The 25,268-nt window shown below is 40.1% G+C and overlaps 1 protein-coding gene across 1 annotated transcript in view; it reads right to left on the reverse strand.

The window, feature by feature from the left end:
• Nucleotides 1-21,731: 21,731 nt before the first annotated feature.
• adgrg2a (adhesion G protein-coupled receptor G2a) overlaps nt 21,732-25,268 on the reverse strand; it is a 28,110-nt gene continuing 24,573 nt past the window's right edge. Inside the window, exons 32-35 of the mRNA XM_078291530.1 lie at nt 24,562-24,848; nt 23,444-23,545; nt 23,151-23,270; nt 21,732-23,042 (exon numbers count right to left, since the gene is read on the reverse strand). Of these exons, the coding sequence (XP_078147656.1) occupies nt 22,939-23,042; nt 23,151-23,270; nt 23,444-23,545; nt 24,562-24,848 (613 nt within the window). The 3' untranslated portion in view covers nt 21,732-22,938. The remainder of the gene's footprint in view (nt 23,043-23,150; nt 23,271-23,443; nt 23,546-24,561; nt 24,849-25,268) is intronic.

Raw genomic sequence — 25,268 nt, forward strand, 5'->3', positions numbered from 1 at the left:
AAAATAAAATGTGAAACACTGAGCATGGGGCTGGTGGCCAAGAGATACAGGCTGACTATTAACAGAGAAATGGCAATGTATGATACTCTTGATGAACGAGGAAAGAAAATAAAATTATTGTACATTTCTCTTAATGATTGAAGAAAAAATACTTTAATTTTACTACTTTAATTTTACTACTTGGTTGGTCATAGGGGCAATCATGACGGCATCCAACTCTTCAAGCTCCAGCTGCTCCAACACATCCCATTCCTCCAGCTGCACTGCTATAGTCGTGACGATTGTCGTCACGTCTGCTTCCTGTTCCTCTCTTCTTCTGTGTTTCATTTTGGTGTGATATAATTTGTTTTAAACACTGCCAACCTGTGTACGGGATTTCAACAACATGCTACACGCACATCAACGCAGAAGTATAAAAACTTTCTTTGCATTCACGCTTTACATTATGTTTTACGTTACGTTCGACTATAAAATGCGCTTAAGGCGGAGAAATCAAAGGTACTACAGAACTACAGAACGCATGTGACAGCCGAACATCAACACTGGAATCTAGCCTAGCTTGCTAGCTAGTAGGTAACTAGCTATAGTAATCTGGCTAACTTCAAGCAGTCGTCGTAGTTGTTGCAAGACTGCTAGCTAATTTGATAACTGTTTAAACACCACCGTGAAAGTGTCACTATTTTTATTCCCTGTGTCAATATGTGTCACCTGCCCTGCTGCTGTCAAACCTTCTGACATGACAGGCCATATGGTTCCTCTACAGAGCGAAGCATCAAGGGTCAGAGGTGCGTGACACTGCCATGGTGTCGTAGTAAAGCTTCAGTACGGATCAAACACACTGCTAACTGGTCCAAATCTTGAGCAGGATCACGTCCGCTCTCTTAATATGATCTGCGATTCCCATTCTGTCCGGATACCATTATCACATAATCTTTGAATTATTCACCACTCTCCCATATCTTTGCTGCGGCTTTACTTAGTGTCTAGGTATACTGTTTGATCAAGGACAGGGCTAGCATATGCCTGCATGACATGTCCTTCACTAAAAGGACACCTTTTATGCCATGGTGGAGGATTCACAGAACAAAGTTGGAAGGACCCTTTGAACATCCTTTTAAATATTTCAGATAGGACTGATCAGATTAGAAATGAGAGCCAATCTAGGTCATATAGATCCCAGGTTGTAACCTCACACCAAATCAAAGTAACATGAGACGGACTTTGAACTTCACACAGAGCCATCCGGGTGACCTTGGGAGCACGATTAAAATGCTCCATTGTTATTGAACATGCGACAGAGATAGCACAGACAACGTGTGTGTTTGTAGTCTAATCAATGGCAGGCCTTTACTGGTTTCTCCTTTCGTTTCGCCATAGGGCAGAACATTTCGTTACCGCAGATGAAAACGGTGTGGGGCGCATAGCAGACAGCGATGATCTGCATTCCCAGAAGGGATCTGAAACTAGAAATAAAAGGAGTTGCTTGTGAGGAAAGAGGAGAAGAGAGGGAGGATAGTTTGGGATGTTGGAGTCTGCCTCACTGAGAGAAGTGTCCTGTAGAGAGTTTCTGTTTCTGTGGAGATGTCCTCTACATTCTGCTCTGCCTTAACTGGGCAGGGAACATCAATGAGAAAACTCCTTCCCACAACTACTGACAAGCTGCCCTTGAGCAAGACACTTAACCCCCAACTTCTCCAGCAGAACTGCTCAATGCCAAACACACAGAAGTGGCCAAAAGTAGAAGCTCCGTGGCCAGCAGTTCTGGTTGTATGTGAATTTGTGTAATTGTGTGAGTGTAAATTGGGACGTTTCCGAAAAAGAGTCTCAGCAAACTTTCCCTGGAAAAATAAAAGTTATATAAATCCACAAGACCTGTAGTCGCAGTTGGTTGAGCTGCTAATGAGAGTTGCTCATACTATAACTCCACCCTTGAACAGAGAGCATAAAGTGCGTTAGAAGTATCCCACCATGCAAGCGCTACATTAATCTAGTAGACCATTAGCTGTTTAATATCAGGCTATAATTTTGGAATACATAATGCAGGCTATCTACCTCCATGAGGGGTACCAGCAATTCTGTGTTCCATGCCTGTATTTTAACGAATTACAATTCTAGCAGGCGAGGCCCTTATATGATTTTTGAATCAACTGAATCCACAAAACTAGAATGAGGTGTGTGTTGTGTGTTGGGATCAGAGACTTCACCATCATCCCAGCCTATCAAAAAGTAGTTGTAGTAGGACCAAGATGAACGAGAAGTGGCAGGACATGCCAAAATGGCTTCTCTTCACTGGAACATCATCAGTGTTTCCCCTCCTTCTGAAGACCAAATGCTTTATTTTTATATATATATATATATATATATATATATATATATACTGATTAATACTAGCCTCGCAAGTTGATGAGACTGCAAGACAACTTATGAAGTTAAGTCATACCAGAAAGGATACGATAAAAATCGCATGTGTTTTTTTTGTCTATCCCTATATGCCCATGCCACAGTGATATCTGAAAAATTCTAAGCTAACTACCTTATTTCAAAAGAAAATGATGGTTTTGAACAGATGTCACACTAAAATATGTATATTTTAGCCTGCATCTCTGTCTGAGATGGGGCTTTTTTAGTAGTTGGGGACATACCCAAAGCCAGTTAATGAGTTGCTAATGAACCCTTTGACAGCCACACAACAAATAAGATGTGCCATAATCCACCAGCGATGAGATAATTACTTCCTCTTAATTAGCGGGTCCTTGACCTAATTTACTGTCCAGGGAAAACCATCACACACATCCAGAGAATCTCTACTGTGTGTGTGTGTGCGTGGTTTTTTCATAAATATCATATCACAAGTTGTGATAATGTTTCATGTTGCGTAACTGATGAGTCCCTTATCGCAAAACACACGTGTCCCTATCTTGGCATCTCTTCAGTATTTCTGATCCTGACAAATCAAAACTCAATTGCTTGCATAACACTCCGCCACAAAATAAAATCCTGAAAGACAGAGAGAGTAAGGGCTAAATATTTCAGCGCACCCTATGCTGTGCAACGTTGAACTTGGCAATCTGCTGACCTTGGTTTTCTCTGGTAAGCTACAACAGCCGAAACACGAACAGACATTAATGGATGGTCTCATTTACCGTAGCAACATTCCTCTCTCTCTCTGTCTCCTTGTCTCTCACTCTCACTCTCTTTTCCCCGGCCGTCCCTTGGCTAGCAGAAGACGTTTCCAGTCTTAACACGGAAGGAAAGCCATAGTCTTAGCTTTAATGAGGCCCCCAAGGGCTTTATGTCAGGGGCCTGAGGGGCCCGCCCTACCTCTGGAGCACCAGACCTCTCTGTAAATGGAGCACAGAGGACACACACTGTATGTATGTGTGTTTTACTGGACGCTCCTGGAGGTGTATTGGCGAGCAACATGGTAGTCAAGTCAATCAGGACAGGAAAAGGAAAATTGCATTGAAAGAAGCTTTGGAAAAAGGTGATTAAATGATTCTCCCATTGTAAAAACCCATCAGTAATTACCTGGTGACATAAGAATGAATGTTTTGCGACTGCGAATTGAGGACAGAACATGTACAGACAAAGATTATGAAGCTCCGACATCAAAGCCACTTAGTGATGTCTCCTTTTGAAAGTGAACATGAGTAATATCTTCGCCTGCATAAAATCAGTCATTAGAATCATCCCTTTGTCACGCAGAGCGAGTGTGCTCATCCACTTGAGACGGTGGAGTCGATGAGATGTTTTCTACTGATCCTGATGCTGAAGGCAGAGCTACACTGGGATGTCTGCACATCGGCGGCTCATCGTGGGATCCTGTTGGAAGAGCCGCTTCAGGGAGCGGAAGATCACGACTGCCTATATACGCCAGATATGACAGACAGCGTCCGATCAACACCTAGGAAATGAAATGCGCTCCCGTGATTAAATGAAATGGAATGTTTTAATCAGCTTGAGGCAGCGGTGAAATTGGTCTTAATCAATAAAGCTCCAGCTAATTATGTATTCATTACAGTATTCAACATTGATTAAAAGTTTCTCACTGCCTGTCAGGTGTGGATTTTATTGGGCTAACAGTCGCCTGTAATGGTGCCCTTTTCTATGTTCTGAAAATGTCATTAGTTATAATTATGAAACCATCTGTTAACATATTGATTTCCTTCTTAATTAGAAATGTTATAAACCCATAAAGGCACAGTTTCCCCATTATTTTTAGCACAGAAATGGCTGATTGAACAGAGTAAATCAATGTGCCTCTGAATGACTTTTATGAAGGCACTCTTGGTTGTCAGGGGCAACCTGCTAGATCACAATACACCATAAGAGGGAATGGAGGGAGAATGAAAAGAGCACTCGCATCATTTTTTTTGGTCTTCTTTTGCAAAATAATGAGCATACGGTTCTTAAAAATCCTTGTAACACAAAACTGTGAGAACACTTTAGTGTCTGTTACCATGGTGAGTTCAAAGGCAAAGCTGAATCTTCACCCGTTTGCATTGGGGTTACATGCTGTAAACCCCTGTCAGTACATACAATTAGCTGGGAATAGTATGCTGAAGGCAAGATTATTTATTTCTTTTTCTTTTTTTAACCATTGCCAGAGGAAGTCAAGCTTACATAAGCAGAAGCTGCAGTAGCTTTATTCAAAAGACGCCCCACAACCAGACAAACCAAAACAGTAACTTCCTTCCCCTCCCCAACTTTCTATCTCTCTCTCTCTCTGTCTCTCTCTGTCTGTCTGTCGTTCTTTCTCTCCATTATAAAGTAAGACTTCCGTTACTATCTGACATGGTAAGCATTTCAAATTGATGGGTTATTTTTATCCTGAAAGCAAAGCACAAGGGAGGGGACAAAGTCCATTTATAAAAGCCTTGCCTGAAGGAAAGGCTTTCAAGGGACTGATAATGCGACTGTTTCCTATAGGAGAGATTTAAGTCATTTTTTTCTTTTTTTCCTGTAACTTTTTTATGTCAAACTTGAACTTGGACTCAAGGTTGGCTTAGAAGTCACTACTGAACTGCAGTGTGGTCAAGTCTGCTGTTTCTTTATTGCCAAGTCATGACAGAGTAGCTCGTCTTGCAAGCCACGGTTTTACCGATGTGTATTCACATCTTCTATGATATGCAAATGAAGCCTTCAGATGAACAACTATGTCCATTTTAACGTTTCAAATGAGAAACACTTCCAAATCTCATTATTCAAACACTGGAAGTTGCAGAGTTGTGTACATAGTCTAAGACAGTGGAGTAGAGGTAGCGCAGTTTCATACAATGTGTAACATTCACACTATAAATTATATTGTATTCCCCACACAACTGCATGTACATTGGCTCTTCAAAAAATTTCAAAACGGACTCATATCGTTGAGGGGATTTTGAAATATTGGATTATATAAACTCAGCTCAGGTTAATAGTCCTGCATCCCTTTAAGCATGTGTTTCCCCTGTGGAGATATGGAAAGCAAATCCATCCCTGTTGCCTTGCATTACTGTAATCATTGTGTCAATCATGGTGATGTGACCTCCTCTTCTCCTAACAGAGCATACTGAATGTCCAAATGAGGAGGTCAAACATCCATAAGCCCACATAGCAAGGCTGTCCTTAGGTGGGAGGTGTCAGTGTGATGGCAGAGGAAGGCTCTTCCTCATCTAAGTGGGAACCTAAATAATGCTGGAGAAAGGAGCAGTGACAGATTTACTATCACATCTGTGAGCATTTGTGTCCCTCAAGTGTTGTTTTTTCCATATCGGCCATGATGTATGTGCAGTGGAAGACACGGCCATGAACAGATGATCATTCATTTCATCTGCCGCATTCTAAAGAGAAATATGATGTAGAAAAAGATCTGGAAATATGGCTGAGTTGTAAAAGAACAACCTTGCACTTTTGTGTGTGGAATTCATGTTTCTTTTCCTCCCCAGAGTTTGCCTTTTATGTTTCATCAATATCTATTCAAGAGCTAAACAGTACTCTAATTTTGTTAAGTTCACAATTATTGTGCCGGGATCTTATGCAAGTTGCAGCTAGAGGACATTTAAAACATTTTTTAACAACAATCTCTGCAGCTTCTCAGCCAAATAACCCGTCTAAGTTTGTCTTTATGGAACCCCACTGATTCTGTTTACAGAGCAGCATTCACACTGTTGTGTGCTGGCAAAGCAGAACCCACTGTGTTGAAATGGCAGTGTCAGTCGTCCCCGCCACTCCACAGATCTCTAAAGCTGATCAATGCACAAACATGCAGTCAAACTGCCTTTGGAGACGCGATTGATGTCGTTTTAATATCTGCAATTCAAATGTCTTTTTATCACCCTGCCAAGAGTATATGGCACATCTGCTCCCTAGGACCGGTGGCAGCTCAGCACTAAGACGGATGTCATTTCCCTGTTCTCAAACTTAAGTTTAAATGTGGCTGCTTGTCAGAAAAACAGAACATTTTGAATATTGTTCATGATGTGTCTATTAAAGAACAAAGTGTTTTGATTTCTCTCACATGTCGTAACTGAACAAAGTTTGAGTAGTCATTAGCCTGTATACTGTATCATTGACTGTATCATTGTATTATTGCTTGTTTCACTGCTGGTTGTTGTTGAACTTTGTGATGTCTCATTGTGTTGTACCAAATCATAAATTTAACTTAAATGACCAAACCAAAAAAAAAAAAAAACAGAATAAACTTTTTGTAACCCTTTACAGACAGTAACAAACTGTTTTATGTCCGTCGTATACAGGTGAACCTAAAAAATGCATGTAATGGGAAAAGTAACTCAGATACTACTACAGTTACTAGTATTACTAATTCTACTACTACCACTATCACTAAAACTACTTCAACTGCTATTACAACTGCTCCTCCTACTATGTCTTCACCTGCTACTACTACTATTACTACACCACTACTACTGCTATGACTACGATGAAACTTTAATGATCAGTTTAGGGAAACTGGGCCATTGCAGTAGCAAACAGTGCAGGATACAGCATAGAAAAATAGAGTATGATCAAGAATAGAGTAAATGGAGGTATATAAACATATGCAACAGAAAATCTGTTAAGTAGAAATGTGTATAAGTATGAAAATAAGTATGTGGTTAACTGATATGGATTACAGTATGGAGAAAAAACAATGTGTGAAATTACAGCATATTTAGGATGTGCAAAAATGTCCCATATTCATATTAACAGGTTTACAGGGGGCTATAGGTACAGAAAGTTTCTAGATGTGTTGAAATGCATTGTAAAAACTATACACCTTATCAAGTATATTCTCATAACAGCCGCGGATGACAATTAATGTTACTATTATTATTTTTAGCAGTAGAAGTAGTAGTTATGCTAGTGTTGTTGTTGTTGTTGTTGTTGTTTACAGATCAGATACCTGTCCTTGAAGAGAAGGAATATGTCTTTGCTGAGGAATACACTTCATGCTCAGACAAAGTTTATTGCTCTGGGGGCTGCTTCTTTTCACACTATGAGGAGCTCCATGTCTTTGGTCTTTGTGCGTGTGTGTGTGTGTGTGTGTGTGTGTGTGTGTGTGTGTGCAAGATTGACACACAGGAAACTGTGAAAACACTCAGTTCACAAAGTTCAACTTGTAAGTTTGAATATGTGGCTGTAGCTTCATTTTGAAGGATTCTGCTCCTTTGACAGACTTTATTTGCAGTTCCTAGCCTCAGATTATGACTTTCTGTGCTGGACGACCTGGCCAATGCCACCCTGAATGTCCAGGTAGAATTTCATAAAGTTTAGTATAGAATTGAGAAATTGAGTGCACTTCCTGGTGTATCATGGAAGCCTTTCTCAGCACAGAATGTAGTTTTAGTTAAATAAGCATTTCTTGAGGCAGAGCTGAGCAGAGCTGCTAAACAACCACAGTTTTTCTGGTTAATTAACGTTAGACTGAAGCCCAGTGAAAAAGGCAGGAGGTAGGCCTACAACTGAAAAAAATGCAATCTAACCATACTAATTTATCTAAGTTACCTAGTTACCCTACCGGGCCTTTCTAGTTCAAACTAGCCATACTAGCATATAGCTATCTAGGTAAGTTATCCATAAACTATCCCTGCACTGACGTCAGTGTTTTGTTGACGCCGCCATATAGACTCCAAATTTACTCCTAACAGCGTTCTATTATAACCACAGTATACAACAAGTTAACATGAGCAAGCAAATGTCTCACCTGGATTCGGAAGGGAAGGAAAGATGTTTAAAAATGGATCAAAATCCTCAGAGGATGTGACCTTTACTCTCTGCCACCAACATCGCTGGCACCACTGAAGTCTGCAGATAAACTCCCCGATCTGCCGTTTCACGATACATGCAGGAACATCCAGTATTAAAAATGAACAACATCACATCCTCATCTCCCATACTGTATATAACCTGACCCTGCCGTGTCAAGCAATGCTGCATGTATTGGAAGCACTGCAGAACGTGGTCTTGATGCAATCACACCTACAGTATGTTTTCTTTGCACCGAACCATAGTGGAAAGGTTTACTTAGTTGCATTTCTTGTATTTGGTTGGATTAGGTTCATACTGCCCAATTACAATTGCCTGATATCAGACAGAATTGTCAACTCGTTACACTCCATTTCCATCTTCAGTCTGACATTGCCTCCACTCTAACCGATTTCCGTGGGGGAGGGGGATTCGATTTTCCCTAACCAATCACTAGAGACCAACGTATCCGCCTGAATCTAACGTCATTTTAAGTCGACACTGATGCGAAAAAACATCTCCCCTTTGAATAAATGCCTTCAAAGCAGAGTGCTGTTCGGATTTCAAAGTAATTGGTACTTTTAATTGATTTAGAACAGCCTCAATAGCAGTGTCTACCTTGTCTACAGCGGTCGCCATTGTTGTTATTACTCCTCCTTGGTTCCGGTGCACAGCTTGACAACGCTTGACAACAGCTTGCCAACGGCGTTAGTCCCGCACTGATTGGCTTATCATCAGTCCCCCCCGGCACTCATTGGACCGATCATTTTTCAACCGAGAGAAACCGCTGTTTCATGTCACGATGCCAGACCAGAAGCAGTCAACTCGGTGGAGTGGGCGGATTCAAAGGTCTGGACACAGGCAACAATTACAAGCCAACCAGGGCTTGTAAACCAAAGTCACACTTACTACTACACACACTAGTCACATGCATACAAGTAGCTCAGATATTGGCCGGAGTTTTGGCAGACTGATCTCACAGAAAAACGTGAAATGAACACAACATGTTAACAGCAAATTACGTGTTGGTGGAACGTAAAGTGTTACATTTACGCTTTCCCAGCACGAAACGGTTACGTGAAGGAGACACGACTATAAACAGGACGCAGTGTCACATTGAAGTAGCACGGTGGAAAGTAAGGGTGATGGGGATGGCGGATGGGCGTATACGTTTATCTTCGATGTCGGCGACCGGCATTCGATACCAAGCGTTTTCAAAGGACATTTCAACCGTAAGTCACATTTTAATTTTTAACGAACATTTTCCTTATTTAACCACAACCAAACCATTTCTCTAATCTTAACCAAGTTTTTTTAGTTGCCTAACCATAACCTTGACCATAACCTTAACCAAACTTGTTTTAATTGCCTAAATTTAACCAACCTTTGGGACGTAGTTAAATTTATGGCGGAGAAACGTTTTTAAATTTGTGGTGGAGGAACGTATTTAAATTCGTTGCTGGGGAACGTAATTCAGTTCATGGTGGAGAAACGATATTTTCCCATAATACGTGTCCACAGCACGTAAATCGTCGTTTTAGAGATCGTGTTCATTTCACGTATTTGTGTGAGATCACATTGGTTTTGGTAACCCGTCATCCTGTGAGGTTAGAGATTTTGGTGGCGTGGGGGACTCAAAACTACTGGCAATCAGATGTCAACATTTGTCTCCTTTTACCCATAAAACCTTGCATTTTGGGGTTGTTTCCTGTAGTTGTTATGTTACGCAGTTTGCTTGGAAGAGGACCGAGACGTGTATTTTCAGGCAGTCTCGTTATTTGGTGCACACCAGAGTTTGAATGGCATTGATCTCACCTGCACAAAGGAACCGAAGGAGGGAAACTGTTAACTCATTTTGAACAGTTGCCAAGGATTTTGATCTTGTGTAACAGACAGACAATTCTCAGTTTTACTCTGCTCATGGTTCACTCGATTATAACATGAATGGAGAGGTAGTGACAGGTTGAGAGGTCACCTGCAGGTATTTCATGTATTCACGTAAACATTCATGCACTTATTTGACCTGAGTCAGTCGCTTCTAAACTACAATATCTAACATCTCGCCTATTTTTCAGACAGAGACCTCAGAAATAAGAAACCTGGTTGGAGTTATACATTTAATAAATAATCTGTTCTTTCAAACAGTGGGAAGATGTTTTTAAGTTTTGTGGAGTTTTGTGGTTTTATTTTGGCCTCCACTTAATCAAGTGTATCTTGTAAAGGTATATGACTCAATGATTGTCTCTTCTCAGTCCTATGATGATGATGTTAATATTCCTCTTCTTATTTCCTGCCTCTTTTACAAGCAACTACAGTATTGACTGGGGTTCAGGTCAATGTAGAAACATGTTCTACTTTCATCTCCTACATAATACATTTTAAACATACATCTTTGTACTCATTCATCCAGTGAGTTGAGACTCCTTGCTCATAATGTCTCATTTGGTTTTTCATTTCGGTATTTATTATTTATGTACTGTTGACCACGACTTGGTCTGTACTGTTCAGTCTAGCTTTATGATGCTCAAGAAGCTGAAGTGCTGCTGGCGTGAGAAGACGACTGACTTGGACACACTTCCCTTTCACCACAGCAATTAGGGATCCAAGCACAGCAGGTGCTGGAACTCTATACCCTATTACAGAAAAAGATCTCTAACACAGATATCTAAAAGATCAACGGTAGCCTAACCATCAGGTTTTGATGTCAGTCTCTCAGAATCAAAGAGCAAGAGCCTCTTTCTGGACCGTTTTGCACCAACGTTCAACAATCATACAGGGAGAAATCCATCGTAGAAAAGGCAGAGAGACCAATTTATCCACCGACAGTAGCCTCAGTTGACCGGAATGCAGCCATAGCTTGCATCTTCGCAGATCTGTCAACTGCTTTTTTGTAATTTCAACAACCAGGCGCCATGGCACTGTTCTCTCTCCACTCCCACTTTCTCTCAACTGGAAAAACATACTATACTATTGCTCAATACAACACAGAGAAGCCCCTTCTCTGGCGGTTGTCAAAAGGCATTGTGGGAAATGTAGGAAATCTCTAACTGAAGTAGAAGTAGACAAGAAAGTGGGTATGCCAAAAAAGTAAATTGCAACACTTAATCACAAAATAACTCTGTTTCCTTTTCCTTCGTCCTATCTGTAATGATGATATAGAAGAATTTTGGCTGGAGAGGTGACATCTTGTTGTAGCTGCCTAGACTGCAAAGAGAGGGCTGCCATGTGCTGTGTGTGTGTCAACAGCTAGCAGATGTTCGCACCATATCCGTGGGATTACAGCAGACTGTGACCTGAACTTCTTATTGGTCAGATTGCTCCCAGTTCCTGCAGAAGCCTGGTTGGCACTCTGGCCCTCCTCCGCCTCCTCCAGCTGGCCAGGTATATGGCTCTCTGGCCTGAATCAACTCTCTCATCTCATTATTGCCTTTATTTAGTTTTCAGTTAGTCAAGAATTTATGTTTACTAATGATTACTTTAATTGTCCAGTTGCAAGCGTGTGAGTGGGCTGCAGAGGCGGCTGTGGCCACAGAGCTGCCTGACATCCACTAAATCCTCCTTCATGGATTCAGCTCATTAAAACTACAAACTAGAATAACGGAGGCATCGCTGCAATTAGTGGATTTCAATTCAGTTCCAAATGATGGAGCACTTATCTTATCTTTTATAGGGCCCACAAGCAGTGCAGTGAAAGCTTTAACCTTGCTGCAAAAGTTTCTGCTCTGCACTGTGTACTCCTTTTAAATAAAGATTGTAAATTCATTCACATCTCCTGCTGATTGAATTTTCCTTGATTTGAATGTGATCCTCTAATAACAGAGCTGTGTTACCTCAGGGAGAGAGTGCCAATCTACCAACTACCTTACTGTTGCTGGTTGGATGATAACAAAACAGGTAACTAACAAACTATCTGACACTTTCACTGTCACTGTTACTGAACAAAAAATAGTTTGATCCTTTACATTCCTACACCTGAGGCGTATCCAAGTTTGTGATCAAAATCTTAAGTGTTTTTCTTGGGGATATTTTTCTGCTTTTCTAGCTCCAAATTCCTTTGATCGGCTTGAGAAGACAATTCCCAAGCCGATTTCTGTATACATTCACAGCACATTCTTAATGATTAGAAATGCCCATAAAAAGTTAAAGCTTAGAAATGGCATAAAAATCTGTATGCATGTTTGTGATGAACAGTTTTAAGTGTAGATCAGGTGCTGCTATGCAACTGTTTAACAGATGCTCAACAAATGTACTGACAAATCATTTATAATACATGTGTAAAACATCAGTATAGTGCAGTACAACAATTTAATATCAATAATTGATGAAGCAGTAAGCATTACTTGTGAATGATCAACAAATGATTTATACATAATTAGTAAAAATAATGATTGAGTTCATCAAGAAGGGCACATAGGTCTAACTCTATATGTATTAACATTTGATTTACAAATGATGCACTAGTATTTTTATGAATGAGATAGAAAAGTTTAACTAATGTCATTACTGATGATCTATAACTTATTATTGTTATTTAATTCATCATTAACTTATAGTTTGTTGTGATTTATGATATAAAGCATTTCTCTGCGTGTAATTTGTAGAGTATGTTTGTTATTTTTGTTTGTTTGTTTGTTTTATTAATAGCCCATAATTATTATCATTTCAGATCCATCATATAAACCTCCTCAATATATTGTTTGAGTTGTTGCTGCACTGAATGCTTGGTCCCAAAGAAGGTATTTGCACAATAACTGACCAAAGATGAACCCCCATTCACATTTCATCATCTTTGATTCCATTCTGTGCATACAGCAGATCCACAGTACTCACACTCGCCTTTCAGGCTCCAGTCACATCAGGTTTTTAACAATACATATTTCATGAAATGATACCAAAGAAACAAGAAAATCCTTTGTAGGTAGGAACCTCCATTGAGACTGTCTAGTTTTCCTCTGTGTTGCTCCTCCAGAGTCCCGGGCCTTTCTGTAGGCTTGTGCCTCCACTGCTGATGAGCATCCCCCCTCCTCCTGATGCAAGCTGGACAAGAGAGGAGAGGGGGGGGGAGGGGGCTTCCTGAAGGTCCAGGCAATGTTTTCCTGATGGTCTTCTATTTATTTTATATGTCTATGTTTCTCTTCTTCTCCACCTCTGTCATCTCTCTCCTTTGCACCACACTGTCTGAATACTTACCATTCACCGGATGTGTCCTCAGTCAAAGAACCCATTGCTGCATTTTATTTAAGTATTATTTTGTTCATTGTTTATCCTCAGGAGGATATGCAGGATTTCTTGTACTGTTTGTTCTTGACAAGCTGTTTTTTTTTTACAGAAAGGCTGGAGCAGGAGGTCCAAAGCAATCTGCAGATGGAGTGTCCTGGTTTGACTAGCGGAGTACTCCATTTTATCTCCTACACTTTGAAATTGTGTGTGTGGTCGGGTGGTGGGGTGGGTACGATGATGGATTGTTTTTTGTCTGTCCATCCTGTCCATCCATCCGTCAAACATAATATCTCAGGTGGCATCTGATACACCACTGGCCTGATTTTATTCAACTTTGAAACTCAAACGATATATCTCAGAAACCACTGATTTTGACAACTCCTTTAGTTCGGTTTGTTTGAGAACAATGCCATTCGAACCAAACAACTGCACCAACATGCCTGTAAATGCGAGTCTCGGTTTTCTTCCAAGCAAACTGCTGCGCGGTTTGCTAGGAGTGAGAACCTAATCCGAACCAACTACAGAAAACAACCCAAAACATGCAGTTTTATGAGTATGTTGTTTGTTTTTTCCCCATTTTTCCATGTGGCTTTACAGCTATAAAGAAATGGATGGATATCTGATAGAAAGCAGTTCCTCATGCTTGGAAAGCCGAGCATCACAAAATGAACCGAGGGCAAACCACAGTCTGGACCGACGCTCCTATTCAGCGATTTCCTCCTGTCTTCTTAACTGGTATGAAGATCACAGATGGTAAATTATGGCAAAGAGCACAAACAAGTCCAACATGCTTAGCTAAAGTTACAGGGTTGGAATCGGATTTGTTTTGATTCATCCCCCGCTCCTCGGCTGCCAAAATCTCTAACCTCGCAGGGTGAAAGGTTGCCAAGACTCTGTCCAATAAACAAGCTACTCGTGAGTCCATTTGACTTTCGTTTACAAGTCATGGTTCACTTGTAATTAGGCAGTGTGAAACTAAACAGACCAAATTAAAACATGCAGCAAAGTAAACTTTTCAGCTATGGTTCCGACCAAAGAAAACAAACTCTAGGTGTGATCGCACCCTAATATGAGCAAATATTTTGCATCACCATGAATTTAAAAGGCCTTAATCTAATAGCCGTAGGACAACGAGTTCATATGCACAACTTGAAATTCCCACTGAGCCAAACAATGGACGTCCTGCTGACGCGGTCCTTTTCAGTGACTCCTTTATCCCCATCAATCAGTATTTGATTCAGACGTTTGCTTCATTGATCTGATGGTTCCCAGTGGAGACTTCTGTCACATGAAGCGGGATTTCTGCTGATGTCAGGGACTGAATATGTTATTAGCCATTCTGTTTGGTTCAAGTACAGCACCGCCATCTATGGATTACAGTTTACATCTTGTGTATTATTAACATGTATTCATAAGGTGTATGATGAGGATGAAACAATGTTGACAGACAACTTTGACTGCAGCAGTGAACCTGAAACCTCAAGGCACACAAGTTAAGATAAACAGAAAGCTCGGTTGTGTCTTGAGATTACTCTGAAATGTTTTGAAAGTTAATGTCAAATAAAAAATTATTCATTGACGTTAAAATGTAACACCCCCCCCCACACACACACACCCACACACACACACACACATACATACACACTAACATGCACACACAAAAATTAAAGCTATTTGTTCCTTATAGCCCAAATAATTCCTTGTAATTTACTGCTCTCCACTACCACCTACCTTTCACAAATACACACACACACACACACACACACACACACACACAAAGCCAAAGCGTATTTTGTGTATTGTTTGTTCACCTAAATTCCTTGTATTATACTGCCTCCTCATGTATGATAATTAGGTGTAGGTCAGAATTACACATGCAAATATGCCATAACTTTGAAAAATCTGAACAACTCTGTACTACAAGCACATCAAACTGACCTTTATCAGATAATACTATAGTACTATATGACCACATATTATTTTATTTTATTTTTTTTTAAATTTATTTAGCACAAAAGAGTAATTCAAACAAAATATCCATAATGTATACCAACAACATAAAGAGCATGTGCAAGGAAGACCAAAGAAACCCCAAGGGGCTTATGGAGTGTCTCCCTTAATAACAATCATACATAATTACAATATAGTGCAATAAAAGAACAAAACAATATGAACAAATCAATAGGTAAAGTAATACTGTTAAATAAATAGGGGGGAAAGTAGAAAATAAGTAAAAGAATATTAAAAGAAGCCGAAAAGAAAAGAAAAGGAGAAGCGGAGTAAAGGGATAAAGAGAGAAAACAACAACAAAAAAAGGAAAAGATTAGTTAACATGAAGTAATTAATTATACCAAAAAAGAGACAGCAGTATGATCACCTCAATAAACATGATTGTGAAATAAATACTGTTTGACAGCTTTTTTAAACAGATTGGGTGTGAGATCAAAGAAATGAGGGGGAAGTTGATTGAAAACTTTGGCTCCTCTAAAATGAAGAATAAACTGAGACATGGATGTTCGAGTAAGTTGTCTCTTACATCTTGTATTATAACTATGATTTTCTTCACTTCTTCTGAAGAAGCTATTTAACGTAGAGGGAAGCTGATGAAAAATTGCTTTGAAGACAAACTGTGCTGTGAGGAGGAAGTTTACTTGAAAGATGCTGAGTATAGATCATTTCTTAAAGAGAGGTTGCGAGTGAGCTAAGTAAGTTGCATGTGAAATGATTCGAATGCAACGTTTTTGAAGGAGATAGATACGATTCAGCTTGGTAGGATGGGTGCTAGCCCAAATGACGTTGCAATAATTAATGTAAGGATAAATCATAGAGTAGTACAACATCTGAGTAGTTTTTTTGTCCAAACAATAACAAGCTTTACTTAAGATACCAGTATTTTTGGCAATTTTGGATGAAATTTCTTTAATATGGGGTTTCCAGCACAGTTTGTCATCAATTAATATGCCTACAAATCTAGAAGATGAGGTTAATGAAATGATATTATTGTCAATCATCACCTCTACGTCTTTGACACTCATTTTATTTTTTCTACAATTAAATATTAAAAAAAATGTTGTTTTTTTTTACATTCAAAGACAATTTATTAGTTTTGAACCATACTGAAAACTTATGTAGTTCCTTGTTTACTGTTGTAACTAGATACTGAAGATTGCTATGAGAAAACAAAACACTTGTGTCGTCTGCAAACAAAAACTTTATATAAATCATTGACATAAATCAGAAATAGAAGAGGTCCAAGGATAGATCCTTGGGGAACTCCGCATTTAATATCAAGTTGGGGGGAGTCAGTTCCCTTAAATGCAACATATTGTTTCCTCTTCTTCAAATAACTGGCAAACCATAATAATGAGATATCTGAGACACCAATCGATTTCATTTTTAATAAAAGTATCTCATGGTCAATGGTATCAAATGCCTTGGACAAGTCAAGGAATATTGCAATTGAGTATTCTTTCCTATCCTGTGCTTTATAGAGTTCCTCATTTAAGTAGGTAATTGCCATTGCAATTATGATAATATATGATAATTCTCAGCGCTTATTTTAACTTGCATGGAGCACCAGAGGGATGGGCTTTACAACCTAGAGATTTCAGATTGTTTCTGGTAAGTTGTCAATCACTGAGAAGTATGTTACATTGATTTATTGATTGACTCTATGTTTAAATACTTTCCCCTGTCACTTCTGTGTGATTGTCTAAATATTCTGGTGCTCAATGCCCTGTTTGGAAAATCCCACCCATGTTTTTGCAAATTGAATTTATTTTATATAGGCTAATATAGAGCTTGATTGATTGATTGATTGACTGATTCATTCATTCATTCATTCAGTCATGCCTGCAGTATGTGTGTATACTACTATGTCACATCAAAACTTTGTTTAGTCCAGTTTTCAAGTTTTTATTTCATTTGGAGGTTTACATAATACTTTGGATTGAACTAGAATAACTAGAATCTTAGAACTCTAGCCAATTTTCTCCCTGGTCAGACAGACTTTTTTTTAAAATTTTAAATAAATGTGTCTTGTTCAGCCAGTATACCTTATCAAAAACTCCAGATGGAGGTACCAAATTGAAGCAAGAAAGTGACAATGAGCAAGTCACTGATGTCTGTTCTCATTATCACTATTATAATCAGAACATATTTGTGGATGGAGGTAGCATATGTACAGAAAGAGATACCAACTCATATGCAGAGTGTACAGACATATGTACAAATCAGAAAGTGATCTGTAGATATCTGTTCCTCCCCAATAGTAATTGTTTAGTAACTGTGTGTGTGTGTGGGTGTGTGTGTGTGTGGGTTTGTGTGGGGGTGTGTGTTTGTTGGCTGTGATTATATGCTAATTTTAGTTAGACATGAGCTTTAACCCCAAGGTGAAACCCAGGAAGACTCTCTTTCTGAGTAATGAGTCCCTCTGGATAAACCACATTTGCACTTGGAGCGGAGAAATGAAAACAGGACTGAAACAAGACAGAGAACGTTAGACTGTGGGGGCAAAGAAAACCCACATTAGGTAATTAGATATTTCTTCCAAGAGCACTCAGGAAGGTTGAACTTGAAAAACTGTTGGGCATAGTGGTACGATGCACTTATTAACACTGACAGATTAATTCAAGAAAATGCATTTCTCGTTGGGGAGAAGAGTCAATCTAGTGGCTAAAACAACAATTTTTATAAACGCCTCAGACTAACAAAACATGCAAAGGAACTCCCAGACACTGTCTCTTGTTAGCAATTTAAAAAAATATATATATAAACAATTGGATTCTGTGTCATCTAATGGTTAAGTTTAGGCAAGTAAAACAACTTTGGTCAGGGTTAGGTTTATGCAACTAAAACAATTTGGTGACGGTTAGGGAAAGGCTTTGGTTCAGTCAGAGACACTTACGTCAAAGGAGTTCGGACCATTATAGCACTAATGGTTATGCAGTTGTATTTGGCGGAAAAGGCTCTGCTCTTGAGGATGCTCCCCAATGAATCCAAGCAGCGTGCGAGAGAGTCTGCAGGGAGTGCAATAAACCCCCCAAGGCATGGTAGACATTTCATTAATAATATGAAACCAACAAAAAACCAGATATAATCCAGAGGTACTTTGCACAAGAATCCTGGGAACAGATAATAACAGGAGGAGGTCGGGTGGTGGAAGGAATTTGCATCGACTTGGGTCAACAGCAGCAGTGGCATGAATGAACGACAGTGTGAGCTGGCAGATTATAAAGACTGCCTCATTGACTTGTTTGAATGTGATTGGTGATGAGAGTCAGCTCGGATTGGACAACTGATAGCCAATCAGCTGATAGCGTGCACGACTTCAGTGTTCTGCATGAACTAACGCGATGCTCCATTTAGCCAAAAATGTAAATCTTCTTGGTATGAAATGTTCACATCCATCCACACCCTTACACCGCGCCAGTTCAATGTCAGACTACATCCTGTTTCTAGTCGTGCCTCCTTCATGTAATCCTTTCACGGTGGAAAATCTATTTCTCTCACTTTTCGTGCAAGGAGCACATATTTGCATTTTAAGACATTGTGCTCATTTCACGAAATTTCAGGAGGTCACGCTGACTAGCCACTACTAAGGCTAGCTTCTTCTTCCAGATACATTGCAATTTAGAACAATGGAGTGATATGTTTACAAGACAGTGATGGTTAGCTGACCAGATACTATGGTTAGCTAGTTAACAAGATGACATTATCTAAACACAAAATGTGTAGCCCATCAGTGGCAAAAAGATCAGTTCCCAGTCAAAAACAGCACAGAAATTAACCAAGTCTTATGTGAGAAGACCAGTTGTACGCTTAGAAACACAGTCAGCTGTTCCTCCTCATGTACAATCAATCAATCAATCACAGCCACTGTTGCCCAAAAGCTAAGGCAATATGGCCGCCAGAGTGTGTTAGCCTGTGTCACCTGAAAGCCCGTGATCGACATATTTCTTTTCAAGGCAGAATATCAATAGTCTTTCATTTTATTTGAAAATAAATACGTGCAATGTCTCAGTATCTCAGTGTGAGTTGTGAGGTGTGAGTTGAGTCTGAGATATTGCAGTCCGAAGCCTGCAATATCTCAGAATTATTAATGTGAGTTCAGCTGAAGGCTATCAAGGTTCCCCAGGTGAGCTGCTGAAAACAGAACTGATAGCGGACGGTCACTGATCTGAATCAAAGTTACAATCCATACCACAGCGCATTTCTTTTCAGGTGCTAAGTAAGGGACAAGGAAGAGTGTTTTTATTTCCTACACGCCTGAGGCACGGCTCGCACCTTCGCTGTGGGAGATTTAGCATAGAAAGGAGGGACATCCAGCATTAGATAAACAGCAGAGGGAGACTAAAGCTTAGTGCGGAGGGTTTGTGAAAGTGAGGTTGCCAGATTAAATCCCCAAAACCAGCTGGGAAAATCAGGTGCGGGGGTGGTGATTGAAGAATACTCTCTTGCTCTTGAGGAGCCCTAGAGCAAGGCAGCTGACCACGCTCTGCAAACCTTCCCTGGATAGAAAAAGGTTAAAACAACAGCAAAACAAAACAAGCAAATGGGAAAATATCATATGAAATCCCTAGAATATAGAAACACTGTTTGTTAGGCTTTTTAACATTTTTATTCAAACAAAATGAAAGACGGCCGGTATGACTTGCATGAGAATGCTGGTCAGGTCTTGAGCTGAGGAACCAACCCCCCCAGGGAGAGACAGCCCTTTCATTTGACCTGGATTAAATATTGATGCCTTGCGATAATAGAGGATAGAGCACAGATTTCTATGTCACGGCAGAGTGAGGGGGGTCAATCCTTTGTTAATGAACTTTAGGAGGGGAATTTATTTATCCTTTTTTTCCTGGCATTGAGACGGGTCGTAAAACGTCCATTTAGAAATGAAATGTTAATCGATTTTGATCCATCTGTTATTTTTTCTTTCTTACTCTCTCTCTCTCTCTCTCTCTTTCGCTCTCACCACTCTCACCATCATTAGTGAGGTTGTGAAAGCATGCGTAGGCTGCACTTGCACTAAAAGTTAACCTTCAAAGCTAATTAAGAGTCAAGCAAGCACACGACAAGGAGCAAGCTCGCCCCTTGACTGATGTGGGAGTATCCAAGTTCTTTACAAAAAAGCAATAAAGTATCAAATGTACCAATCATAATCAGCCACATTTATTCTGCATCCAGGCAGCTTGTCCAACTGAATATGACAGGATTTAAGCGGCCAGACAATAAAGGGATTCATATCCATTTATGAATAAACTACAAGGAAATTAGGCTTTGAGGAATTAGGTATATGCAAGTCAGGTGTTTTGGATACTTTTCTGCTTCACCAGCTGCCTTTGTTTTTTTTTTTTTGGGTCTTTGTCACAGCATTGTATATTGTGAAGTGGCAGTTTAGAGAAACAGGCTTGTAACTGGAATGTTGCTGGTTCAAATCCTCAGACCAGCGGAGAAAATCCAGCTGAGAGGATCCCTTTTAGCAAGGCATCAAACATCAAGTTCCCCAGGTGTGAATGCTTGTAACCATATGAATGGAAAGCAGAGTGATGCTGAAAAACAATGTGCTCAGTCCACTTTCCCTGTACACATAGAGGTTTTTGTGTGGTGATTGAAAAGGTGCAGGATTACACTGACATCTGGTGGAAGACTCGTGTGCTTGCTGATTTTGGAATTGGCCCATGACACAGTACTGTATATCAATGTGCAAAGGCATTCAAGCCAAATTATCCCATGTCTCACTGTGAATTTTGATCTCATTATTCACACACAAGCCAGGCTGCAGTAGATGCCTGTATGTACTAGTTAACAACAGTCTCAGTGGTAACTGTATTTCAAGAAGATGTAAATGCCAGGTTGCAGCAATTGCTCATCTGCGTGGGTTAGCAGTGCCGGACTCTTCAAAGGAACGACATCGGATCAGAGAGAAATTAAAGCGATTGGTACTCTTCATTGTCACTTCTATGGTATTACCGCCTCTCCATTATTCATACATCGCGCTCTCTTATTTGGTTCATCTCGGAGGTCACATTGTTCTGAGACTTGAACTTGTGTAAAACTTCTAATAGCCGACTCTGCGGCCGACCTTCAGCGGCTGTGATTGAAGCGGTGCTGTGTGGGCGTGTGACATGAAGCTGAAGGCCACACAACACTGTGATGAGGTGGGAGGGCGATCTGATTCTAACTGGTGGTCTTCCAGGTTGATTAAAGTCCGCGGACCTGAAACTCTGACTCAAAGAAGAAAAAAAAACAAACCAAGTAATGAGTTGAAGTTTCATTATATCTCATGGCATGTTTATGGTCTTGTACAATGATATGAATAGGATGACTAGTTGATATTAAATCCTTCTACTTGACCATGCTATACTGTAATATCATACTATGTCATTTTTCCTTCAAACAGATCTACTGTATATAATCTATAAACTTTGAGCAGTGATATCAACATTGAATTGTAGTGAAACAAAACAGATACTATCTCCCATTAAAGGAAAAATCCACCCTTACTATCTGTCATATAGTAAGTCCACCCTTACTATCGTCATATCTGACGATACTCTGTCAGATGTGATCAATTTGTGATGTTCAGTGCACTCCAGGAGTTATTTTGTGATGAAGCGTAATTTTCTTTTTTCGTGTACCCACTTTCCCTCAACCTGCCTCGTCTACTTCTACTTAGGGAATTTTTACGTTTCCCAGAATTCCTTTTGACAACCCCCACAGAAGGAGCGTAAATTTGTTCCATTCAGCATTGCATTATGGTCTATTGAGGTTACTCTCGGTGGAGAATATTGATTTTTGATTCTGAGGGGTTGACACCAAAACATTGACCACTGATGTTTTAGATATCTGCTAAAAAATACTGTACACTACCAAACAACAAAATGTGCCCAGAAGTACAAGGCTGCACTGTTTTTTTTTTTAACAATGTTTAAGTGTTTTAGGGTGGATTTTTCCTTTAAGCTACAAATCGGATGTATTATCTTCAACATGACATCATCCTTTCTCACAGATTGAAAACAATGTAAGTGTCATATTTAATGTGTGCACTAACAGCTGTTAGAGCTTTGAAACAAAGGATACAGTATGCACAGTCACCGAGTCACAGGTGTAACAATGGAAGTGTCATTTTTCAGTCAGAAACACACCTGCCGTACCACCTTTTACTGTCCAAATGAATCACAGTATAGAGTCACGTCTTTCACTAGTTGCACTGGATCAATGTATGAAAGACAATGGCGTCTCAGTCATCCTTCATCCATCTTCTTCTCATTACACCGTAAAACCTTTCTCCATCTTCTGTAACAGGGAGGATTACTTCTTCTCCTCTTGTTATCTTGGGGACCAGCCTCTTGAAACGCTCTGAACATCTACTCTTCTTCTACGTTGTGGTTCCTCGATCTGTGAGGAGATCAGAAATCTCCGACCATCCTCTCAGCTCTTTCACAGTGTATAATTTTACTGTCATTGTGAATGAACGCCGACTGTTCGCTGTTGTCAGGCCATGTCTTGCAGCGCCGCGTTGCGTCTGTGGATCTCGTTGAGAACGACGTCGCTGTTGGAACCACCGTCCGAGATTCCGCTGTCCCCGAACACAGAACCTGCAGCGGAGAGACACGGTGAGAGATTTAACAGGTTATAGAAATGGCGGAAATTATCTATATGTGTCAATATGCCAAGACTTGAAAATTTGCAACTCATGAATGTACCGCTGCTATTGGTGTCCTCGCTGATGACGGAGGAGCTTCGAGAGGCGGGGTTGAGTGCTGAGCTGGTTGCCGTGGTGACTGACAGCTTCTTAGGGTTCTGGGTCGCCGTCCGACTCCATTCTGCAGAACAGTGTGTATGTCCAAGAGTATGTGAGTGTATAAATTGGAAAATATATCATTGACCAGATTAATCAGTGGCTTTGCTCGTAGACATCAACTTGCTGAATTCTGTTCTCTGATTGGCCTAATCTGTCCAATCAAAAATATCAGCGGTGTAAGGAGAGAGTGCCCACCTGAGTTTTCAGCCAATCGCAGACGCCCACAGCAGAGGTAAGTTCTCCACTGCCTGCGGACGTTCTCCTTCACAGCACAGTGGAACACAAAGATGAAGAAACCTGGAGAAGGGAGACAAAGAGAAAACAATATAAAGGAAAGAAGCTGATATTAGTAGTTAATTTGTTTGCTGTCTTCATGCAGTATGTGTATTGGGTTTCGGCCAATATGCTGCCGATATCCAGTATTTTGTGCTGATATTCTGTATATATAATTTGACCATTTTCATGTCCAACAGGATCCAGGTACAAGGTTTCAGTGTTTCTCCCAGAACGTTATACTTTACAGGGTGGACAAGCCTCTGAAACAGCATTTAAAACAATGGTTCCCAAGCTGTCCCCAGCCTTTGGGACTGTGCTACTGGTTTTCTGTCCTACCAGGTAGCTAATTACATTCACTTGGCATCCCAGGTCTACAGTAAATCAATTCCTATTAGACGGCTAGAGTGAAAACCAGCAGTACTTGCGGTCCTGGGGACCGCAAATTTGGAACCACTGATTAAAACCATGGGACACTAAAACTCTCAGTTGAAACCCACGTTAATGAAATTCTTTGGTTGGTTATGGTTGGTTAGCAGCTCCTTGTGGCAGAGTGAGGCAGGTTTCATTTCAGATTTCATATTATCATATTATAGATTTCAAATTATATCCTCACCTCCATCATATTGGCGGGGGATGACACTGACAAGCTGTTATCTGATTTCTAATAAAAGGCCAATATTGGCCTGATATACAGTAGGCTATATTGGGCTAACACTCATAAGTATCAGTGTAAATGTATATTTTTATATATGAGTATGTGAATGAACATACTGTATATATGAGAATTTCTATTTTCATTTGGGAAAAAAATACCTGAAGTTCATTATACGTATTATCGTATTAAAATGTAGAGGATTCTGACTGTAAAAGTGTTGCTATTTTGTAAACCAAGGACTTGCGTTGCTTAACATCATTTAAAAAGTATAATAAATTCTTCCTATTTTATGCTATCACAGTGAAGGAATCACATTTTCCAAAAGGCGGATATCTCATTTTGGAATGAAACTCTTCACACATGCACTGTGCACATGTCTGACCTTGCAGAGAGTTGAATATGGAGAAGAGGTAAATGAAGGGCAGGTAGAGCGGTCCCCAGGCGAACAGAGCGAAGCCCCAGGTGAGGCCCAGCAGGATGACGAGGCCAGCGATGCTGCGCAGGTCGGTCATCAGGCCCCTCTGTGGGGACTGGTTCTGCGGGTTCTGCCTCTTGATCCGGGCCAGCTGGACCAGGACCACGATGAAGACCAGCAGGGTCAGCGCAAAGATCAGGATGAAGTAGGCCACCACCCCGACGTAGAAGGCTATGTCATTACGCAGCCAGCAGCTGCAGGGTGACAGACATAGACACAGAGGCAGATACTGTCGTTAATGCTTGAAAGCATATTTAATAATAATAATAATAATAAGGGTTTGAATGATACCAGTATTTTTGTATTTAAGATGGTGAAAGCTGATATTTTGTGCTGATATTCAATAGCTTTAAATGTTCCATGTTCCAAAATTACATAGTATTCAGTGTTTCCCCCCCAGAATTTTATTCTTAGAAGGGTAGAAAAGCCTCTGAAGCAGCACTTAGATCATCATGAGACTAAAACTCTCCATTGAAAACCAGACTGAAGAAAGTATTTTAGGGTTGGCAGCTCTTTAAGGCAGAGTGACTCACCACACCTATTCAATTGTAGTGAAACTCTGGGATATATTACTACCTTTAAATTAAGAGGTTAGGGTTAGATTAAATGAATAA

Source organism: Centroberyx gerrardi, chromosome 22 (assembly GCF_048128805.1).
Source record: "Centroberyx gerrardi isolate f3 chromosome 22, fCenGer3.hap1.cur.20231027, whole genome shotgun sequence".
Taxonomy (NCBI): Eukaryota; Metazoa; Chordata; class Actinopteri; order Beryciformes; family Berycidae; genus Centroberyx; species Centroberyx gerrardi.